The sequence below is a fragment of the Macaca fascicularis genome, chromosome 3 (assembly GCF_037993035.2).
Source record: "Macaca fascicularis isolate 582-1 chromosome 3, T2T-MFA8v1.1".
Lineage (NCBI taxonomy): Eukaryota > Metazoa > Chordata > Mammalia > Primates > Cercopithecidae > Macaca > Macaca fascicularis.
This window is the reverse complement of record NC_088377.1, coordinates 2985010-3006186: the sequence shown is the minus strand read 5'-3', so window position 1 is coordinate 3006186 and position 21177 is coordinate 2985010. Positions and strand designations below refer to the sequence as shown.

The following is a 21177-nucleotide window of genomic DNA, read 5'->3' as shown; positions in this document are numbered from 1 at the left end:
AAAGAAGCCCCATGTACAAAAGAGGACGTGCGTGATTTCATTATGTGAAGTTCACAAATCAGCCAGAAGGAATTGATGGTGGCCGAAGTCAGGATAGGGGGTGCCTCTTTGGGGTGGGTCTTGACTAGGAAAAGGGACTTGAGAGAACCTTCTAGAATAATGTTGTTGCTTGATTAGGGGGTGGTTACATTTGTAAAAATCATGGACCTCTAAATTTAGGGTTTGAGCCCCTCACATACCTTGTTGTATGTATTTTGCCACTTGTTTTTTCAAAGCAATGAAAAAGTATCGCTGCAATGAAGTTATAAATAAATTGTTTTGTTAACATGTCTGGAAGTCTTCCATGTCCCACTGTGGAAGGTCTCGCTGCTGCAGAGCCCACCTCTGTCAGGCCCTGGAAAGTATAGAGAAGAAGCAGAGTGCCCGGCCCCTTTTGGGGTGTTACCTGGGGTTTGGGTGGGAGCTAAGAGACACACACAGTAAGTAGTAACATAGGAGACAGGCGGCTCCTCAAGGCGGCACTGCAGAAAGGCTTGTGTATGCCACATCACATGCCCAATTCATATGCATGTCTTTCTTTTCCATAAAAACTGAAGTTTTAAAATGATGTGTGATAGGAAATGTAGGGAGCTGCGATTCTCCTGGGAAACAGAGGCACTTAGAGCACGAAGCCAGGCAGAACTCGCAGCCAAGACCAGAGCAGGCCCCGGGGAGGCTTCGCACTGTGGGAGGTGTGAGCTCCAGAGGGAGGGGTGGCCGAGCTCACCTTCAGGTTTCTGTTATTCAGTGACAGCCTGCCCTGTACCTTGGCGTGGGTGTGTGCAGGACCTGCCTGCTCTCTCCCTCCTCTTCCGGGGTGGAAGTTGAAGGTGAAGTCTCAGCAGTCAGTGGCCAATGGCTGCCACTGGATTTTGTTGTTTTTACCCCAGAAAAGCTGCTGTTACCTGATGCTGCTACTTTTTTAATACTGTCGTTCAAGCTTACCAAAGCGGGACTTGCTCTTTGCAGGAAAAAAATATACCAAGAACTGTTCTATAATCATGCCACGCAGTAATTAATGCCACCGTTGGCATTTTGGTGTATCATTTGGGAGCCTTTCTGAGGTGCACCTGTGCTGTCAGGCGACTCCTCAGCTCTCGGCTGCTGCTCTTCCCTGCTGACTCAGTCAGCGCCTGGTGCCTCGGCTGCTCCTGCTTCTGCATCCAGCGCCCTCTGCCGTGGCTCCTCTGCCGTGGCTCCCCTGCCGCGGCCCTTGGGCTTTATCTCCCTTCTCTGTGGATGCATCTTGACCACAAGCCCTGTACGCCTTCCTGCTTTGTAGGAGTCTCTCGTGGTCTCCTAGGAGGTGTTTTGTTTTGTTTTGTTTTGTTTTGTTTTGAGACGGAGTTTCGCTATTGTTGCTCAGGCTGGAGTGCAATGGCATGATCTTGGCTCACAGTAACCTCCGCCTCTCCGATTCAAATGATTCTCCTGTCTCAGCGTCTCGAGTAGCTGGGATTACAGGCACATGCCACCACACTCTGCTAATTTTTGTATTTTTAGTAGAGACGAGGTTTCATCATATTGGTCAGGCTGGTCTCAAACTCCTGACCTCAGATGATCCACCCACCTCGGCCTTCCAAAGTGCTGGGATTACAGGCGTGAGCCACCACACCTGGCCTCTCCTAGGAGGTCTTTCTGTCACCAGTGTGTGCCCAGGGGAGGCACATGTTTACAGAAGCTTTTGTGCAGTGGGTACTGGTGGTGGTATCATCTTGGGAGATGAAAAGTATCCCAGATCTCCTGGCACCTGGGAACCAGGCGGGCCTGCAAGGTGCAGTCAGCCTGCTCCAGGTCTGCTCTGGTTTGACTGATGAGGACGCTTATCAGTCAGAGGGACACGCTCTGTCCAGGATCTCAAAGCTGCGTCCGGCTGCCCCGCTTTTCTGTGCCTTCCCTCAGTGGGGTGTGTTTGGGTGAGAGAGTTGTGCAGCTTTCTGAAAGTGGCTTCCGATTACGCAGTTTTTGTCCTATGCTGATTTTTTTCCCCACAGGATTTAAGTAGCTTATCTTATTTTTAAAAAGTTGGGCATTTTAGCTTTTATGGGAACATTTGATGGCAGTGTGTTCCTTCCTTGTTGGTTCTAGGTCCTTTATTTGTGCTCAGGGTGCCTTGCAAGAGTTGTTATGGGAGTCAGTTTCCCCGGTAGTGGCAGCTCATCACCTGTTGACTGGTGATTTGAAGAGCACCGGTGAACACATTTCACCAAAACTAAGACACGTCATGAAGTTAGTGCCACCAGAGAAAAAGCCAGCATTGCCACTGAAGAGTGTGAGGTGCCACTTGATTAAGAGAAACGTTTCTATTTCAGAGGTGCTAGAATGTGGGGGACGCTGCATCTTACAGAGCAGGCGCTTTTGCTTTTCCGATGGTGTTTCTTTTTTGTTTTTAAGTGGAAAGGCTCAAGGAAATACAGAAGCAGAGAGGGTAGCGTAATGCGTGCGTGGGACCCAGGAGCAGTCAGAGTAGGCGCGGCACCTGGCCAGCTCTGATTCGTCTGCGTCCTTGTTCACTTGCCCTGGGACGTTTTTCAAATACAGACATTGGGTTTCTCCTGTAAATACTGCAGTGTATCGGGAGCAGTAGGGAGCTCTTCTTCCCAGACATAATTGTACTGTCTTTATCACGCCTGAAGAGTGAACTGTAAGTCTTCCTGTGATATTTCTACTCAATATTCAGTTTCTGCTGTTGAATGTGATCTTTCTTAAATGTGAGCAAACAGTCATCTGAAGTCTTAGTTTTCCCTCCCCACGTGACACTGATGTGTGGCCAATCCTCACTCCTAAAGTAAATGATCATATTTGGTCTTTTTCTAGGCTTTTCCTTTTTAAAAAAAAAAAAAAAAAATTCTCTATATATTTTTCAGATCTAGACCTGCGGAGGCTTTTTCTTAATAAGGTTTTCAAAAATACAATAATTGAAAGTTATACCTAAAACCTGGTAACACATTTGAATATAGGTCACACTGCTTTTCTCTTCCCATGTGAGTGTAGGTGATTAGTTTCTCTCTCCTGGAGCTCTGCAGATCACAGCACTGTGAGATGAGGTGGCTGCTTGAGGGGGGAGGGTTTCGCACATTCAAGCTAGAGCATGTGGGTTTGTTCAAGCTACAGCTCTCCTGAAGCGCCCCTCACACGTTCACACTTGCACCCCCACAGGTCTCCGTCCCGCCTGGTGCTCTGGACTGCTGGGTGTTTCTGAGCTGTCTGGAGGTGTTGCAGAGGATAGAAGGCTGCTGTGACCGGGCGCAGATCGACTCAAACATTGCCCACACTGTGGGGCTGTGGAGCTATGCCACAGAAAAGGTGCCTACCTGCCCAAGTGTGGAACGCTCGTGTTGTCTCTGCAGCCATGCCTGGGTGGCGGAGGAAGTCTGCTGTTTGGAGCTGCTTTCCTGCTGCTTATTTAGATCATGATGCATCCACTTTAGTGGCCGTAGGAGGTGTCTAGGTGCAGCCAAAGAAGTCATAGTTCCCTACCACATGTCGATGTAGTCAGCGGACAGCAAGCACTCGCTGTGCTCCCGTGAGAGTGACTCTGTACCCTGAGTCGGGGGACACAGAGGGTGGTGCGGAAATGTCACCTCAGCAGGCAGAGCTGTGCTGGTGTGTGCAGCAGGTAGGCTGCCCGGGCGTGGCTTCTGCAGGTGCAGGCGGAGTCTGGGGAACTCAGGGAGCTGAAGGGCAGAAGCAGAGGATTCCCGCTATCCAGGTCTTACTGGGAGCTGTTGTGTAGGATGTAGTTTTATCCAGATTTGAGTCATCTGGGTAGGAAAGCTAAATTTCTTCTAGAAGTTAGCTGGATTTGAATTGTTATATTTAAATTCTTGAATTCCCTGCTGACTCTTATGGCAAATTAATTGAAATTGTGAATTTATCTTAACAGTTAAAGTCCTTGGGCTATCTGTGTGGACTTGTGTCAGAGAAAGGACCTAACTCAGAGGATCTCAACAGGACAGTTGACCTTTTGGCAGGTTTGGGAGCTGAGCGACCAGAAACAGGTACTTTTTTGTGTGTACCTATGTTAGTGGTGAGGTGGACAATAATGAAAATGTCCTTTGCAAGTTGGCACATTTAACCCAGGTTCTAATAGTAATCATATTACTCACCATTTGGAAAATTATACCCATTATTAGCTGACTGGATTGAAGCACCTGCTATTTTACCTTTTAACAGCATAATGCAATATTAGAAATAGTTGAAGGAATTGGAAGGAGTTTGAGAAATGTAGCTGAGTTTCTCCTGGGCTTAAGGGACTTTATAGCTCATGTTCAAATGCACCACTCTCTCCGAATTACAGATGATCTGTTTTTCTAACAATACAGCCTGATGGTTTTTTTTTTTTTTAAAGAGACAGGGTCTCACTGTCTTGCCCAGACTGGAGTGCAGTGGTGCAATCTTGGCTCATTGCAGCTTTGACCTCCTGGGCTCAAGGGATCCTCTTGCCTCATCCTGCCAAGTAGCTGGGACTACAGGTGTGTGCTACCACACTTGGCTAATTTTTTTTTTTATTTTTTGTAGAGATGGAGTATTGCTGTATTGCCCAGGCTGGTCTCAAACTCCTGGCCTCAAGCGATCCTCCTGCCCTGGCCTCCCAGCAAACTTTTTAAAATAAATTGGCTGGGCACAGTGGCTCACGCCTGTAATCCCGGCACTTTGGGAGGCCGAGGTGGGCAGATCACCTGAGGTTGGGAATTCGAGACCAGCCTGACCAACATGGAGAAACCCCGTCTCTACTAAAAATGCAAAATTATCCGGGCGTGGTGGCGCATGCCTGTAATCCCAACTGCTCTGGAGGCTGAGGCAGGAGAATTGCTTGAACCTGGGAGGTGGAGGTTGCAGTGAGCCAAGATTGCTCCATTGCACTCCAGCCTGGGCAACAAGAGTGAAACTCCATTCAAAAACGAAAAAAAGAAAAAAATTCTCCTGATTAATAAGGCTCTTTGAAAGGAGCATTACTCATTGTTTTAAGTGTTTAAGGGAAAAAATACTTAGTATTTATATTTCACTGTTTCAACTTGAGACCATTTCAGATCATTTCAAAAGTAATTTTAATTCATTAGAGTATTTGTAAAATATGTTCCTAAAAAGTCTAGTTCTAAAGATCAGAGAAAAGCATGACACAAAAGTGTTTTGACTATTTTATGAATATGTGAATTGAAAGAGAATATACATAATCATGTAGTTTCAGTTGGCATTGGCCATGTTTATAATTTCACAAGAGTCTGGTGGGGTCATCCACCTGCAGTATGTGAAGGTGAATGTAAAGTCATGTGACTGGACATGATGAAGATGAAGAGGGACTCTCGTTTCTTTCTGTTTAAGCCAACACAGCTCAGAGTCCTTATAAGAAACTGAAAGAAGCATTATCATCAGTGGAAGCTTTTGAAAAACACTACTTAGTAAGTATTAACAAGTGTTCAATGTCTGTTCCATGAATACCTGTCTCTAGAAGGCCTGTTGAGTTGGGAAGGAGCTGGTATTGGGGGCCCTTTCTTGTTAGTTTTTTTAGTTTCTTTGGTACCTGGGGAGTTGTGGACAAAACATGGAATAGTTGTTCATCAAATGCGTATTAGTACCCATGGTACCATATTAGGCATGGAATCATCTTTGAATATTTACAGTTTTGTTCAAATTGGGTTTTCTCACACAGAAATTATAAGAGAGGATAATGAATACTTTTCTTTGTAAAAAGGAGTAATTTGGACTTGGGCAGAGCTATTGTATTTGATTTTGAACGATTTAAATTAGCGAAACTTTAAAAAACGGTGTAGGTAGAAGTGTGGTGGGTCAGCATCATCCCCGGGGTCATGGGCAACTCAAGCGTTTGGACTGCCCATAATGGCCGTACCTCTTACACACACAGGTATGAAAAATATCCAGCACGTCACCCACATGCAGAAAGTCCTTGGAAAAGTTAGATGTTTTGGATGAGTTTGTGGGTTTCTTTTATTATTATGCTTCATAATTTTTACACAGGTTACCAATTTTGATTATAACAGAAAAGCTCAACACAAAAATAGATGCAAAGGAAAAAATAATGTTATATTAATAACATGTCTTCTGCAGGCTGGGCCTGGTGGCTCACGCCTGTAATTCAGCACTTTGGGAGACTGAGGCGGGTGGATCACTTGAGGTCAGGAGTTTGAGACCAGTCTAGCCAACATGGCGAAACCCCATCTCTGCTAAAAATACAAAAAGTTAGCCAGGCGTGGTGGCACCTGTAGTCGCAGCTGCTTGGGAGGCTGAGGCACAAGAATCACTTAAACCTGTGAGGCGGAGGTTGCAGTGAGTAGAGATCTTGCCACTGTGCTCCAGCCTGAGTGATGGAGCAAGAGTCTGTCTCAAAACAAAAAACCCAACAACGTCTTTTGCGTCAGCTTTAGGTAAATAAATGTAGTATTTGTCTGTCATGAAAAGTTCAAGTCCGTAATTGTTTTTTTACTTCCCCACAGGATTTGTCCCACGCTACCATTGAAATGTATACGAGCATTGGGAGGATTCGATCTGCCAAGTTTGTTGGAAAAGATCTGGCAGAGTTTTACATGTAATTGATTTTGTACTTTTTCTTTGAATTCTAAACATACACATGAGAAGATTTGTTATATATGGAGTTAATATAAAGTGCACGTAAATGTGTAGATTGAAAAGTGTAGATTCTCTTACCCAGTCCTCATAATTTTGTTTTTTAGTTTTTTCTGAAAACCAGATGGAGAGCTTTTCTGCTTGTTACTCTTAAAAACTGTTATTGGTCTTGGAGATTATTTAATTTAATTAAATATATAAATTTTTGTAACTAAGTTTAATTAAATAATTGTAAGAAAGCATAATGGTGAGTAAATAGGCATATAGATCTTACGTATTTTGTTATATAGCGTTTTATCAAGTATTAAGAGAATTGAAAAACCTCAAAGCCATTGATGTAAAGCTACTGCATGTGTCAGGTTCGTGAAAGAGGGATGGTCTCGGGATAACTGGAAGAAGGTGTGTACAGATACTGGAGGATTTCCATTCCAGCTCCAGCTTTGAAGTTTGATTCCAGAAAAACTCAAAATTTAGCATATTTCTAGTGTGTTTCATAAAATCAGACTATAAAAGAGAAGAAACCCCAGTGGGTCATGTGGTTACTATTTCAAAGTACTGAAAGGAGATACAAGTGTAAGGAAAACGATGCTTGTTTTCATTTTCTTAAAAAAGTGTGATTGAAATGAGATCTTGAAATCTGTACTCAAGTAATTTCATAGGTGAAGCAAGAAATGAGAATTGATTTGAACTGACGTGAATTGGCTGGAAAGGGATTCTTAGATCAGCTAAGTGAACTTTCTAGCTTTCCAGATGTGGTTGGAGCAGCTTAGCCAATTACCCACTAATTAACAGCAGAGTTACAGCTAGAATATAGTTCTCTTGAATTTCCATGTAGTGTATCTAAAGAGGAAGGTGCTCCTTAATGAAGCAAAGAGGCTTCTTCGGGAAGGGGAGAGGATCCTTGTTACTCCTGAGGCTTTGACAAGCCCTGATTAATTTGCATTTTAAAAGCAGGCAAGGCCGCACACACCAATAGTCCCAGCTACTGTGGAGGAGGCTGAGGCGGGAGGATCACTTGAGCTGAGGAGTTTGAGGCTGCAGTGAGCTATGATCACGCCACTGTATCCCAGCCTGAGTGACAGAGCAAGACCCCATCTCTTACAAAATAGTTGTGCTTTAAACTTTGCTTTGCGGGGGCCAAGTGTTGCTATTTTAATTCTCTGGTGTTCTCTGGAAGCCGGAGCCTGTGGAGTGCTCTTTGCCTGAGTTTCCAAGTGACTCTGTGCTCCCTTCCGCTTGCGCCCTGTAGACTGCTTCTGTGTTTCTGTGCCTTTATAGTAGATAGTGTAGACCCATACCTGGACTTCCTGGCTTCATTGCTGACTAGCACTGTACTTGTGGACAAGCCCTTCCTTCACCTTCTCTTAACCTTGACTCTCTTGCCTGTCAGCTCAAGATCATTAATGATACACTCACTTTCTTATCCTGAGATTCAGCTATGGAAGTTCGTCGACGTGTGTGTAAAGCCAGACCAACAATGTGTTGTGCTTTTATCACCACACGCTCATTTCTCAGATCTTTGCCTGGGAGTCTAATTATTCGTCCTGAGTAGGTGCTCTTTCTCACGGAGCGGGGTGGGTGGAAAAGGGCTCTCTGGAGATGCTGAGTCCGTCCTGGCATGGAGTCTGGAGGATGGAGGCCAAGGCGGGAGAGGTGGGGTCTCAGTGTGTTGATTATCCCTAGCTGTAATGAAAGCTACTGTTTGTTGATTTTGCAAGGAGGAAAAAGGCTCCACAAAAGGCAGAAATCTATCTTCAAGGAGCATTGAAAAATTACCTGGCTGAGGGCTGGGCACTCCCCATCACACACACAAGGAAGCAGCTGGCTGAATGTCAAAAGCACCTTGGACAAATTGAAAAGTATCCTTTAATGTCTCCATGAAGCAGGAAAATTATTTTCTATTTATACAGCAACATTGCCCACAATCAAATGTTTCATTCTCATCTATTATTAAGGAGAGAAAAGTCCTACCTTATACATATGTATTGTATAGAGAATTAATGAAATATCTAGTCAATTTTTATAATCTAATTTTGAGTCCTAGTAACTTAAAAAAAAAAAAAAAGCCCTTTGGCTTTTGAAGCTCTGTGAAGGCTGTAGGAGGCTTTGCATCCACTTTGCCCCACACTCCTCAGTATGAGCCTCTCCACGCTCCTTACCTCTCCACTCCAGCTACCTGCAGACCAGCAGCCTCTTAGCCAGTGACCACCACCTCACTGAAGAGGAGCGCAAGCACTTCTGCCAGGAGATACTTGACTTTGCCAGCCAGCCATCAGACAACCCAGGTAAGACCAGTTCTTAAAACTTTACTAGGAATATTTTCAAACATTAGGAAGTAAAAAGGATGTACAAGATATACCAGCCACTTGAGAGTAAACAATTGCTAACATTTTGCTGTGTAGCTAACATGTATCTATGTCTTTCACTTGACTTTTTTTCTTTTTGCTTAAAGCCAAACTCTAGACCACATTGTATCTTCTAAATATAAGGACAGTCTCTTAACCACACCCAAAGAATTAATAAGGTTCTGATATCTACTAAGTAGGCCATATTCACATTTCCCTAATTGTCTTAAAATATTTTTATAAATCATTTTTAATAGAGTCCAACAGGATATCACATAATACATGTGGTTGTTAGATCTCAGTTCTCTTTTAATTTTAAAAAAAGTTCTGCCTGTAATCCCAGCACTTTGGGAGGCCGAGGCAGGCGGATCACAAGGTCAGGAGATTGTAGCCATCCTGGCTAACACGGTGAAACCCCATCTCTACTAAAAATACAAAAAGAAATTAGCCGGGCGTGGTGGCGGGCGCCTGTAGTCCCAGCTACTTAGGAGGCTGAGGCAGGAGAATGGTGTGAGCCCGGGAGGCGGAGCTTGCAGTGAATCGAGGTCATGCCACTGCACTCCAGCCTGGGCAACAGAGCGAGACTCCATCTCAAAAAAAAAAAAGTTCTTCCCATCTCTTTTTCTTTTTCTTCTTCTTCTTCTTTTTTTTTTTTTTTTAAGACAGAGTCTCGCTCTGTCGTTCAAGCTGGAGTGCAATTGTGTGATCTTGGCTCACCTCAATCATCTTCCGGGTTCAAGCAATTCTCCTGCCTCAGCCTCCCAAGTAGTTGGGATTGTGGGCACCTGCCACCATCCCTGCTAATTTTTTGTATTTTTAGTAGAGACAGTGTTTCGCTCTGTTGGCCAGGCTGGTCTCAAACTTCTGACCTCAGGTGATCCATCCACCTCAACCTCCCAAAGGGCTGGGATTACAGGTATGAGCCACCACACCTGATCTTTTCCTTCACTTTTTAAGACAGAGCCTTTTTTTTTTTTTTTTTTAATATAACAGCATTATTGTGATATTCACAAACTACATAATTCACTCATTTGAAGTTTATAATTCAATGGCTTTTAGTCTGTTTCAGAAATGTGTGCAACTGTTACCACAGTCAGTATTGTTTTGTTTTTTTCTTTTTGACAATCTTGCTCTGTTGCCTGGGCTGGAGTGCAGTGGTGCGATCCCAGCTCACTGTAGCCTCAACCTCGCGGAGTCAAGAGATCTTCTTACTTTGGCTTCCCAAGTGGCAGGGACCACAGGTGTGGCAACCACACCCAGCTATTTTTTGTCTTCTCTGTCACCCAGAGAATCATGCAGTGGCATTATTGTAGCCCACTGCAACCTCTGCTTTTTGAGCTCAGTTGCTCCTCCCGCTTCCACCTCCCGTGTAGCTTGGACTACAGGAGCACGCCACCACGCCTGGCTAATTTTTGTATTTTTAGTAGAGACAGGGTTTTGCCATATCGCCCAGGCTGGTCTTTAACTCCTGAGCTCAAGGAATCTATACACCTCGGTCTCCCAAAGTGCTGGAATTACAAGTGTGAGCCACTGTGCCTGGCCACCACAGTCAATTTTGAAACATATTTATCACCCTAAAAAGAAACGCCGTACTTAACTCCGCCACCCGCTTCCTGCAGCCACGAATCTACTCTCTCTCTCTCGATTCCTATTCTGGATGTTTCATACAAATATAGGTGGAGTGTCCCTAATCTGGAAATCTGCAGTGTTTTAAAATTCAAGACATTTTGAGGACCAGCATGACTCTCAGAGGAAATGCTTATTGGAACATTTTGGAGTTTTAGATTAGGGCTGCTCAACAGCATGTCATGCAAACATTCCCAGATTCACAACCATCAGAAATCTAGAACGCTTCTGGTCCCAGTCATTTTGGATAAGGGATACTCAACCTGTAGAATCTGTCAACCTAAATAGTACACATAGGGAGTCTCTCTACAAAATGGTATTTATTTGGAAATAGGGCATTGCAATGCCATATACGGGCCATAGTAAACTATGTGCATATTCAGGAAGGGGCTTTAAAGGGAAAATGAGGATTACATCACTGGTTTGGGGTGGTGGTTCTCAGCTGCAAGGATCAGCGGGGTGACGCCAGTCAGGGTTGGACAGCAGTTGCTGAGCAGATGTCTTGGTGGAAGAGTGTTTTGTATAAGGTTGCAGTGACCTTTCTGCAAGGCTGTGGTGTTTGCAGACTCTTTGTGAAGTTTTTTATCATGCATTCATGCATGAGAGTCCTCCCTTCATAGCCTTCTCTGGCTCTATTAGTCAAGGTTTTGTTGTTGTTTTTTAGCACAAGTGACTCCCTTTTGATTCTGACAACTTTCACACGTGGTCCAATGTGTGGTGGTTTGTGGCTGAGTTCTTGACTGACCGTCATGTTTTCAAGGCTCATCTGTGTTGTGGCCTGTGTCAGTGCTTCATGTCCTTTCATTGCTGAATCCTCCAAGCCAGTTGTCCTACAGGCTGGCCTGCCTTCTGGAATTTGTCTCAGTGTTTCCTCATAGGAGCATCTAAATGGAAGTTAGAGTCATGTTAATTGTTTTGGAAAATATACTTGTAGATCATGCTGTGTGGTAAGATTAAATTTATTGCGAAGCTGAGCTCCTCACCTTAGTTTTGAAGTGTGCTTATTTAAGGTGGTTACTGTGTTACTCTACTCGGGCTAACACAAACAACAGGTGTTTACTTTCTCACAGTTCTGGAGGCTGGAAGTCTGCTATCAGGGTGCCGCAGGGTCGGTTTCTGGTGAGGGCTCCCTTCCCTGCTTGGAGACAGCTGCTTTCTCGCCTTGTCCTCACATGGTGGGAAAGAAGAGAGAGCAAGCTGTCTGATGACTCTTCTTAAAGGACAGTAATCTCATCATGCGTGCCCCACCCTCACAATCTCATCTAACCCCAGGCACCTCGCAGAGCCCGGTTCCAAATACCATCAGGTTGGGGGTTAGCGTTTCAGCACATGCAAGTTGGGGAACACAGTAGTTCAGTCATAGCCATGACTAACTGCTTGAAAACCAGTTTTCCTAGAAGTTTCAGGGTCAGGTTGATGTGGTTATTGACTGCTGGCGTGTATTCATGTATCGGCATCTGCGGCCTGGTGTGGTGGCTCACACCTGTAATCCCAGCACTTTGGGAGGCCGGGGCAGGCAGATCACTTGAGGTCAGAAGTTTGAGACTAGCCTGGGCAACATGGCGAAACCCTGTCTCTACAAAAAGTTAGCCAGGTGTGGTGGCAGGTACCTGTAGTCCCAGCTACCCAGGAGGCTGAAGTGGGAGGATCACTTGAGCCCAGGAGGACTGGGCTGTAGTGAGCCAGGATGGTGCTACTGTACTGTTGCCTGGGCGACAGAGCGAGACCCTGTCTCAAAGAAAGGGGGAAACGAGATCCATCTGGATGGATTTCTCAGAAGCATCATGACATTAGTTTGGCTGTGTAGAGTCTTAACATGCCCAAACTGATTGTTGCTAGAGCCATGACCACATCTGCTGCTTTGTATTTGAGACTATTTGAGTTGTGATTTTCCTGCCAACGTTCCTTGGTATTTCTATATGAATAAAATATTCCACAATTGTTTACTGTTTTTCATGATCTGTGGCATCAGTCTTGGCAAGTCCTTTAGTTGATGAATATTTAATAAATACTTAACTGGTCAGTTCTGCAGCCTTGTGGATTTTCTAGACAAAACTAGGGTACTTACAGTTTGGTCAGAGTGAGATGGGCCCAGAGAGAGCATTAGGCTCTCACTTCAGCAGTGACTGACCTGGCTGGTAGCTACCGTCCTGAGCCTGGGGGCACAAAGGGGTCCTTGTTTAATCGGCTGACTTGGTAGACTGGCAAACACCTGGGGTTTATTTCCACATTACAGCAGGGCACTTGGGCATCTCCACTGAGCATGTTTTTAAGTAGGTGAGAAAATATTGGAATCTCTTGAAAATAGCTCTAGAAATTAGACTGTTTACAAATTTTAGTTTGGAATTGAGAGGTAGTTGACCTGTATTTCTCTTAGGTTTGTCAAAGCAGACTTGAGAAGGTTAACTTCTGTACATTTTATGATTTCTAGGCATTACGTAGGTATTTGTTAATATTTTGCTTTTGACACAATAACTTTTGGGGGGTGTGAAGATGGCAGGAGGCTGGGCTTGGCTGTTCTGCACGTCACTGCTGCTTGCTCCAGTACGCTCTCAGTAATCTTACTGTGTCCACGGCCTGCTGCTGCTTACTGCCAGGAAGTGTGACCTGGGGAGTAAGTTACGATAATGTCTGTTTACAGGTCATAAGATAGTGCTACCCATGCAGTCCTTTGCACAACTGCGAGATCTCCATTTTGATCCCTCCAATGCCGTGGTCCACGTGGGCGGTGTTCTGTGCATTGAGATAACCATGTACAGCCAGATGCCTGTGCCCGTTCATGTGGAGCAGATTGTGGTCAATGTCCACTTCAGCATTGAGAAAAACAGCTACCGGAAGACTGCGGAGTGGCTTACGAAGCACAAGACGTCCAACGGGATCATTAACTTTCCACCCGAGACCGCACCTTTCCCTGTATCCCAAAACAGTTTGCCCGCCCTGGAGCTGTATGAGATGTTTGAGAGAAGCCCATCTGATAACTCCTTGAACACGACCGGGATTATCTGCAGAAACGTCCACATGCTCCTGAGAAGGCAGGAGAGCAGCTCCTCTCTAGAGATGCCCTCGGGGGTGGCTCTGGAGGAGGGGGCCCACCTGCTGAGGTGCAGCCACGTGACCCTGGAACCAGGGGCCAACCAGATAACCTTCAGGACTCAGGTATGCGTTCAGGGTGGGAACTTGACTTTCAAGTTTGTAAAGAAAAGGGCCATGGAGCTTGCAGGAACTGTCTGGAGTGTGGTGAGAACTGAGTAGAGTCCTTTGTTCTCCTAACCCTGTTTTTGTCTCTATCCTTATACAAAAATACACTGATGTTTTCTTTCGTATCTATACAATTTTCTGACAGTCGATACATTTTGAGTGAAGTTCTTAACGTAGATATTTGTTCTTAGATTAAGTTAGCTTTTTAACTCATTGGATTATTGGATTCAGTTAGCTTTTCCCCCTGCGTATGAAAATATACACCCTCATTTGTTAAAATGAGGTTTCAAGAAGGTGGTACACTTTCCCGCTCAACCTTATTTTCCCTTTGTGGCTGGCTGGGTGTCAAAACTGGTGTTTCTCACCCACTCTAACATGAAGTTTTCTCTGACACAGGATGTCCTGTAAGTTGCACTAACCTAACAGGATTTGGCCTGTGGAAAGTACAGCTGTTTGTCACGCTTTTAGTCTAGAGCAGGGCTTAAATCTCTGCTGAATGTCTCTACTAAATACACCCGTCAAAGAAAATGCCACAGGCCGGCACGGTGGCTCACGCCTGCAATCCCAGCACTTTGGGAGGCCGAGGCGGGCGGATCACGAGGTCAGGAGATCGAGACCATCCTGGCTAACACGGTGAAACCCCGTCTCTACTAAAAATACAAAAAACTAGCCGGGTGTGGTGGCGGGCGCCTGTAGTCCCAGCTACTCGGGAGGCTGAGGCAGGAGAAGAGAGTGAACCCGGGAGGCGGAGCTTGCGGTGAGCCGAGATGGCACCGCTGCACTCCAGCCTGGGCGACAGAGCGAGACTCTGTCTCACAAAAAAAAAAAAGAATGCCACAAATACAGTTTATAAAGTTGAAAATACCTTATTAAAGTTAAATTTAAGCATCAGTTACTCAGAAAATCATGAATTGAGAGATTCTGAGGGCCTTCTGAAGAGGCCCTCAGAGGTTTGGGCACAAGAGCAGGGGGTACAAGAGAGAAGGAAGTACAGGCCTTTCTGTAGTTGAGAGAGAACACAGCACAGCACTACCGCAGGGAGCTCCTAACTACAAAACTGGGCTGACGTGGTTTCAGATGCCTGATGTTTTGACTCTAGGCCAAGGAACCTGGAACATATACACTCAGGCAGCTGTGCGCCTCGGTGGGCTCCGTGTGGTTCGTCCTCCCTCACATCTACCCCATTGTGCAGTACGACGTGTACTCGCAGGAGCCCCAGCTGCACGTGGAGCCGCTGGCTGGTGAGTGGGGTCCCCAGCCCTTCAGGAGGTGCGCTGCAGGGGCGATTCTGAGGAGACCTGCTGAGATGCCAGGCTTCTCGTAGTTTTTAGCCGTGTCTGCCTTTAAGAGGTATTTTGGGTAACATAATGGGAAATTTGCCTGGGAACTAGCCGACTGCCTCTTTTGTTTATCTGAATATTTGCTTTCCTATAATTACTTTTTCATATTTAATAAACATGGTGTATCTGAAAATAAGAAACATAGAAGAATTAACTCTGAGAGTGGAAAAAAGAAACTCAAGGTGTTTTTTCTATTGGCTCCCTCAACCTAATAATCAGTGCAGAGGACTTCTGGACCTAAATGTGCAGGGATTTCCCCCTGCCAGCAAGCAAGCAGTCAGCCCTGCAGCGGGGTCCTGCAATTCTGTTCTGACCCTGTCTACTGGAGCTGGCGTCAGACGTCACAGGGTGAGGGCTCAGTCCCCAAGACAGTCCCCCACTTCCCATGCCAGCTGCCAGCCCAGGGTTCTTTTACTTGTGCTTCTGACCGACTAGCTAGAAATCAGGGCTCCCACAGCCTCCTTTCAGGGGTTGAAGAATTTGTTAGAACGGCTCACAGAACTCAGGGAAACACGTTGACTGGATTATTATAAAGGATATAGATGAAGAAGTGCAGAGGATGAGGTATGGGGAAAGGGATGCAGAGCTTCCACGCCCTCCCTGGGTGCCACCCTCCAGGAATCTCCATGTGTTCAGCTGCCCGAAAGCTCTCCAGACCCTGTCCTTTGGTTTTTATGGAAGCAACATTACACAGGCATGATCAATTTCACCACTGGCCACTGATGAGCAAGTCGACCTTCAGCCCCTCTTTCCTCCCTGGAGGTTGGGTGGCACTGCTGAAAGGCCCAACCCTCTAATCCTGCCCTGGTCACTCTGGTGACCAGTCCCCATCTTGAAGCTACCTTGGAGCTGCCAGCCTCCAGTCATCTCATTAGCCTACAAAAAGACATCACTTTGGAGATTGTGAGGAATTTGGGAGCTAGTGCGCCTGGAAATGGGCTGAAGACCACACGTGTATTTCACAGGGTTACATTAGCCAAGTAGCAGCTCATGTCTACCACGGTTTCATAAGGTGTATATAATTTCCTGCTTAGAAGTACGTCTCAAATGCTAAACACTAGATTTAGTTATGATCTATACTCAGATCCCAGCACATTGGGAGGCCAAGACTTTGAGACCAGCATGGGCAAGCCAGTCGGGGCAGGATGACAAAACCCCGTCTCTACAAAGTTAAAAAATGAAGTAAATTAGCCGGGTGTAGTGATGCGCCATGGCCTCTAGTCCCAGCTGCAGGCTGGAGCCTCAGCTTCCTGACCCAGGAGTTTGAGGCTGCAGGGAGCTGTGATTGCGCCACTGCTCTCCACCCTGGGTAACAGAACAAAACTCCATCTCTTAAAAAAAAAAAAAAGTTTTCCTTTGAAAGGGATGATTAAACTTGTCCATCTGGCATGGCATTTGAGAAATTCAAAGCTATTGTCCTTTCTGATAAGTTCTAAAATTGGAAGGAGTTGCTGTAAACAAATGATTGCAGAACATGTGGCAACTGAACAAGAGTGAGTGAATGTCTCCTTTGTTCAGGCTAGGAACAATTTATTTATTTGCCTGTTTCTTCTATTTGGAAGAAAAAATCACAAAGAGCATTTTTCTGTTATTCCCCCATTCTCCCTATTTTTCCACATTCGTGCCTCTTGCATGGCCACCAGCAAAAGCTGTCAGATGTGGGACACAGCAGTCGGTCTCTCCAGTGATTCTTCCATCGGAACGTTGTGTAGAGAAGCTGAACTTGATTCCTGCAGGGGAGCTGAAGCACCAGCCAGCAGGCCCTGCCCTCCCCATGGCCCAGTGTCTGCAGTGCCAGGCTCATGGCCTGGCTCCTGCTTCCCGCCTAGTGTCCGCTGTCTCTGTCCACTCTACCCCGAGTCCTGGTATCTTGCCTGCCTTCTGCCTTCCCTGCGACAGGATTCTCAGAGGCCTCAGCTCACTCCTGCCCCTCACTGCTGTCTGGGAGTGAGGGGGGCCACCTGACTGCTGACTGTTCTTAACCCAAAAGCCTGTGGCCTGAAGCTGAAAAAGCCAGAGAATGTCTTGAATATTTGAACAACACCAACACAGTCAAGTTTTGTTTACAGTCTTTTCTTAAGCTTCATTATCTGATTCTCTCCTACTGCTTATTGGCAGGCAAATTTTGTGACCCTCGGAGACATAGTCATGATCATAATCCCTGACTTGCTAAACCCAGATGGGGATAAGACTCCTTGACTCACAGAATTCTTTTTTCCCCAGCAAGGTTCTCCTGCAGCCCTGTGGTCCACATCATTGAGATGAAAAGTTAGGGCAGAAGGGAATGGAAATAGAGGGAATTCATGGAGATCCCAAAGGAGCAAATCTTTCATAGTAAATAAAAGAAACAGAGCCCCCTTTCACCCCATTGTAGGCCCTGACTTGCTGTCTTCTGGTTGGCAGTGGTGCTGAGCCGTGATCTCTTTTCCTTTAGATAGCCTTCTGGCAGGCATTCCTCAGAAAGTCAAGTTCACTGTCACTACCGGCCATTATACAATAAAGAATGGAGACAGCCTGCAGCTGAGCAATGCAGAAGCCATGCTTATTCTGTGCCAGGCGGAGAGCAGGGCCATGGTCTACTCCAACACGAGAGGTGAGGTGCCGACCACCCAGGCCCGAGGAGGACGTCCACCTTGCCCTGCGCTGTGTGGGTGTGAGGGTGAGCCTGGCCTTGCTGCCGTCCTGCTGAGTGCCCCTCAACAGTGTCTGGAGTCAGTGTTCCATAGGAGCACAATAGCCTGGTGCCTGTGCTGGGGTCCCATTTGAGGTGGTAAACCGACAGTGGTTCACACGCTGAGTGGCCAAGCAGTGCTTGCCTGACGGAGGATAGGAGATGTGGCATCACGTTGCACGGCGATGCCTGCCAGACCCTGTCCACCCCAGGCTGGCCCTGCTCCCGAGAAGCAAAAGCAGAGCAGCCCTCGTCGGTGCTGCTGAGAGCCCTGAGCACTCCATCCTCCCAGCCCCAGCCATGAAGAAGGGGAAGGGGAGGACCGTGATCCCCTGGGGGTGGGGGTGGATCTGCAGATGAGACAGAATGGGAGAAGGTCATGCAGGGACATAACGTAGGGCTTGGGTGGGCCCTGTGGGAAATGTCCTTTTCCTGTCTTCAGCTTGTGAGCAATGATGGGTCTGGGCTCCTGCCTGCCGGCTTTTACACTGGGCCGCTCTGTCCTAGGGGCTTTGTTCTTGGGTTTGCCTGCCAGGTGCGCAGGAGCGGGAGAGGTTGAGCGGTGGCCTCACTGCTGGGCCATCACCTGCTGTAAGGAAAAGGACAAGTGAAACCGAGAGAACAGCTTTGAAGTGACTTTTTCTGTCTTTCGCAGAACAGTCTTCTGATGCTGCGCTCCGGATTCAGTCCTCCGACAAGGTCACGAGCATCAGTCTGCCTGTTGCGCCTGCATACCATGTGATCGAATTTGAACTGGAAGTTCTCTCTTTACCTTCAGCCCCAGCACTCGGAGGGGAGAGTGACATGCTGGGGATGGCAGAGCCCCACAGGAAGCATAAGGACAAACAGAAAACTGGCCACTGCATGGTTACCACAGACCACAAAGTGAGTCGGGGCAGTGGAGGAGCTTAGCTTGTGGGGCCTCCCCACCCGCCCACCTGCTGGGAAAGGCGATGTAGTGATGCCTGCTGGTAGCCTGGCTCCTTCCGATTCCTGACGCCCTGGCCGTGTGGTTAGCAGTTCTGTGAATCACCCTTTCTTAGATAAGGGGTGCATTTTTTGCAAGGACAGAGGCAAGCCAGCTCTACCTTTCCCTCTCAGTTCCAGGGGCCAGGGAGTTCCCTGTAAGAGGTTAGGGCCGGCCTAGGCATGAGGGGCATCAGACTTGGGTCATGTCTATTTGACCAGTGACGAGGCCAGAGGAGGACTGTGTCATGTGTGCCTCGGTGTCTGTCCACTGAAACATCATAAGCTCATCCGGGGAGGAGCTGTCTCGTTTTAGGCTTTGGTGCTGGTACTCACTGACAGTTACTTGAGAAAGATGTGATTTCGGTCCCAGATCCATAGGAAATCAGCTCATGGAATGTGTCACTACATCATGTTACTCAGGGTGTGCCCAAGTCTTGTAGCCCAGAAATCAATCCTGAGGGCTCTAAAACAGGCCGAGGGTCGCAGTAGATGCCCAAGAGCAGTGGGGGAAAAAGGGCAAGGAATGCCATCTTTCCAAAGCACGAAGTTACCAGACAAGTCCACACCTGAAGAAGAATGTTGTAATGTTCAGTTTTTGAAGATACCTGAGGAAGTGTCTTTCCCTTAACTCACACAGACGTTCACCATTCGCGAAGGTAGCGCTCAGCTCAGCAGGAACGTGCAGCGCTGGTGGCACCTGTGCTGTGTGCCCGAGTATCCCGCTCTTCCCTAGCACTGGCGGCACCTGTACCGGGTGCCCGAGTATCCCGCTGTTCCCTGGCGCTGGCGGCACCTGTGCCGTGTGCCGTGTTATCCTGCTTTTCCCTGGCATTGGTGGCACGCACGGTGCGTGCTGGGGTATTCACCTCTTCCCTGTGGGGAATAAGGCTTGAGACTTGCTTCATTCCTGCCCTTAAGGGATGTAATATCTTTGTCCTCCCTGTGCCCCTAAACTGATTTGGTTTTCAGTTACATATTCAGCCTCACATGGATTAAATGCTTAGATAACTCATTAAATATGGAGTACTCATTGACTAATGTCATCTGGAAATATATGACTGAAAGCACTGTGTCAAAACCCTGTGCACATTGAAACATGGCTCTGTGGTCCTGCGTTTATGGGAGCAGCAGGTGGGTCTGTTGCTTAGGGGACGGCTGTGCTCTTCCGCCATTGAGATGATTCTGGTGACAGGTGCACGTCTTGCCAGTTCTGTGTTCGTTTCTCTTGTCTCTAGACTTAGTGTCCTATTTCTCGTTGGTTTGTGTATGTGTTAGGTAAGGCTTTGCTTCCTGGATAACGAGTGGTGGAAGCCATAATAAAATGACTAGGGTGTGGGCAGGCACTGCAGGTGTATCTGGGCAGCAGTGGTGGTGGCTGTGCTGTCCGTCGGGCGAGTGGTCAGAGAGTGTCTTTGTGCTTCCTCCTCAGGTGTCAATTGACTGCCCGTGGTCCATCTACTCCACGGTCATCGCACTGACCTTCAGTGTGCCCTTCAGGACCACGCACGCCCTGCTGTCTTCAGGAACACGGTAACAGAGACGTGGTGTGCAGGCCCTGGCTGGTTTCCCAGGACTCTTCTAAGCGGAGGTTCCTAATGTTCAAAGCTGGCCTTCGTGATGACAAAGGATGTCTTCTTATGTGACCACAAGGCCATTGTTCGTCTCTTAAAATTACAGTTCCCTGGTGTCCTATGACACCCAGTTCATATTCAGATTTTCCCAACTGTCTGAAAATGACCTTTTATAGTTGGTTTGTGTGACTTGGGATCCAAAATCTCCATCAGACCACTAGATCTCTGTTCATCCTTTCTTCCCTGTTTTCAAGCCATCGACTTATTCACACGCAGGCCGGGTTTCCTCTGGAGGCCCACCTTTCTGGATCTGGCTGGATTTGTTTAACTAATTCCCCTGTCCCTGTATCTCTTGTCAGTTGCCTGCAACCTCTAGAACAGGAACTTTTAAGCTCAGCATGAGTGACATTTTAGGCCAGATAACTCTGTTGTAGGGGCTGTCCTGTGTGCTGTAGGGTGTTGAGCAGCACCCCAGGCTCTCCCACGAGATGCCAGTAGCACTCCCCACCCCCAGGTGTGGCAGCCACAGATGTCTGTAGACACTGCCCAGTGTCCTCTGGGTGGGGCGGACTTGCCTCAGTGGAAAACAGCCGCCCTAAAGGCTTGAGTAGACTCCGATTCTGCTTTGAGGCAGGCGGGGCTGTGTGCTTCCTGTTGACTGCATGGGGGGCCCACGGTGTCCAGGTGCCCCACCTTAGTGACGGTGCTAGCATTGATCACTGCGCTCGGGATGCTGGCCTGGCCTCTGCCCGCAACTTTTTATCCATTGACGATGTTTGGATAATTTGGAAACAAAAATGTCAGAACCATGTTTAGAATGGAACATTATACTA

The 21177-nt window shown here is 47.0% G+C and overlaps 1 protein-coding gene across 10 annotated transcripts in view; it reads left to right on the top strand.

Annotated features, from left to right (window-relative positions):
- Nucleotides 1-21177, top strand: part of TRAPPC10 (trafficking protein particle complex subunit 10) — a 99626-nt gene that overhangs the window by 62240 nt on the left and 16209 nt on the right. For 7 of the 10 annotated variants that reach the window (XM_074033926.1, XM_045389370.2, XM_074033925.1 and 4 more), the window contains 11 exons: nucleotides 3199-3345; nucleotides 3926-4040; nucleotides 5365-5441; nucleotides 6495-6586; nucleotides 8343-8483; nucleotides 8797-8909; nucleotides 13237-13751; nucleotides 14893-15034; nucleotides 17568-17726; nucleotides 18460-18689; nucleotides 20203-20303. In XM_074033926.1, coding sequence (XP_073890027.1) covers nucleotides 3199-3345; nucleotides 3926-4040; nucleotides 5365-5441; nucleotides 6495-6586; nucleotides 8343-8483; nucleotides 8797-8909; nucleotides 13237-13751; nucleotides 14893-15034; nucleotides 17568-17726; nucleotides 18460-18689; nucleotides 20203-20303 — 1832 coding nt within the window. Of the gene's footprint in view, nucleotides 1-2551; nucleotides 2684-3198; nucleotides 3346-3925; nucleotides 4041-5364; nucleotides 5442-6494; nucleotides 6587-8342; nucleotides 8484-8796; nucleotides 8910-13236; nucleotides 13752-14892; nucleotides 15035-17567; nucleotides 17793-18459; nucleotides 18690-20202; nucleotides 20304-21177 lie in introns of those variants that run through there. The other 3 variants (XM_074033928.1, XR_012431933.1, XR_012431932.1) reach the window with 3 other exon arrangements.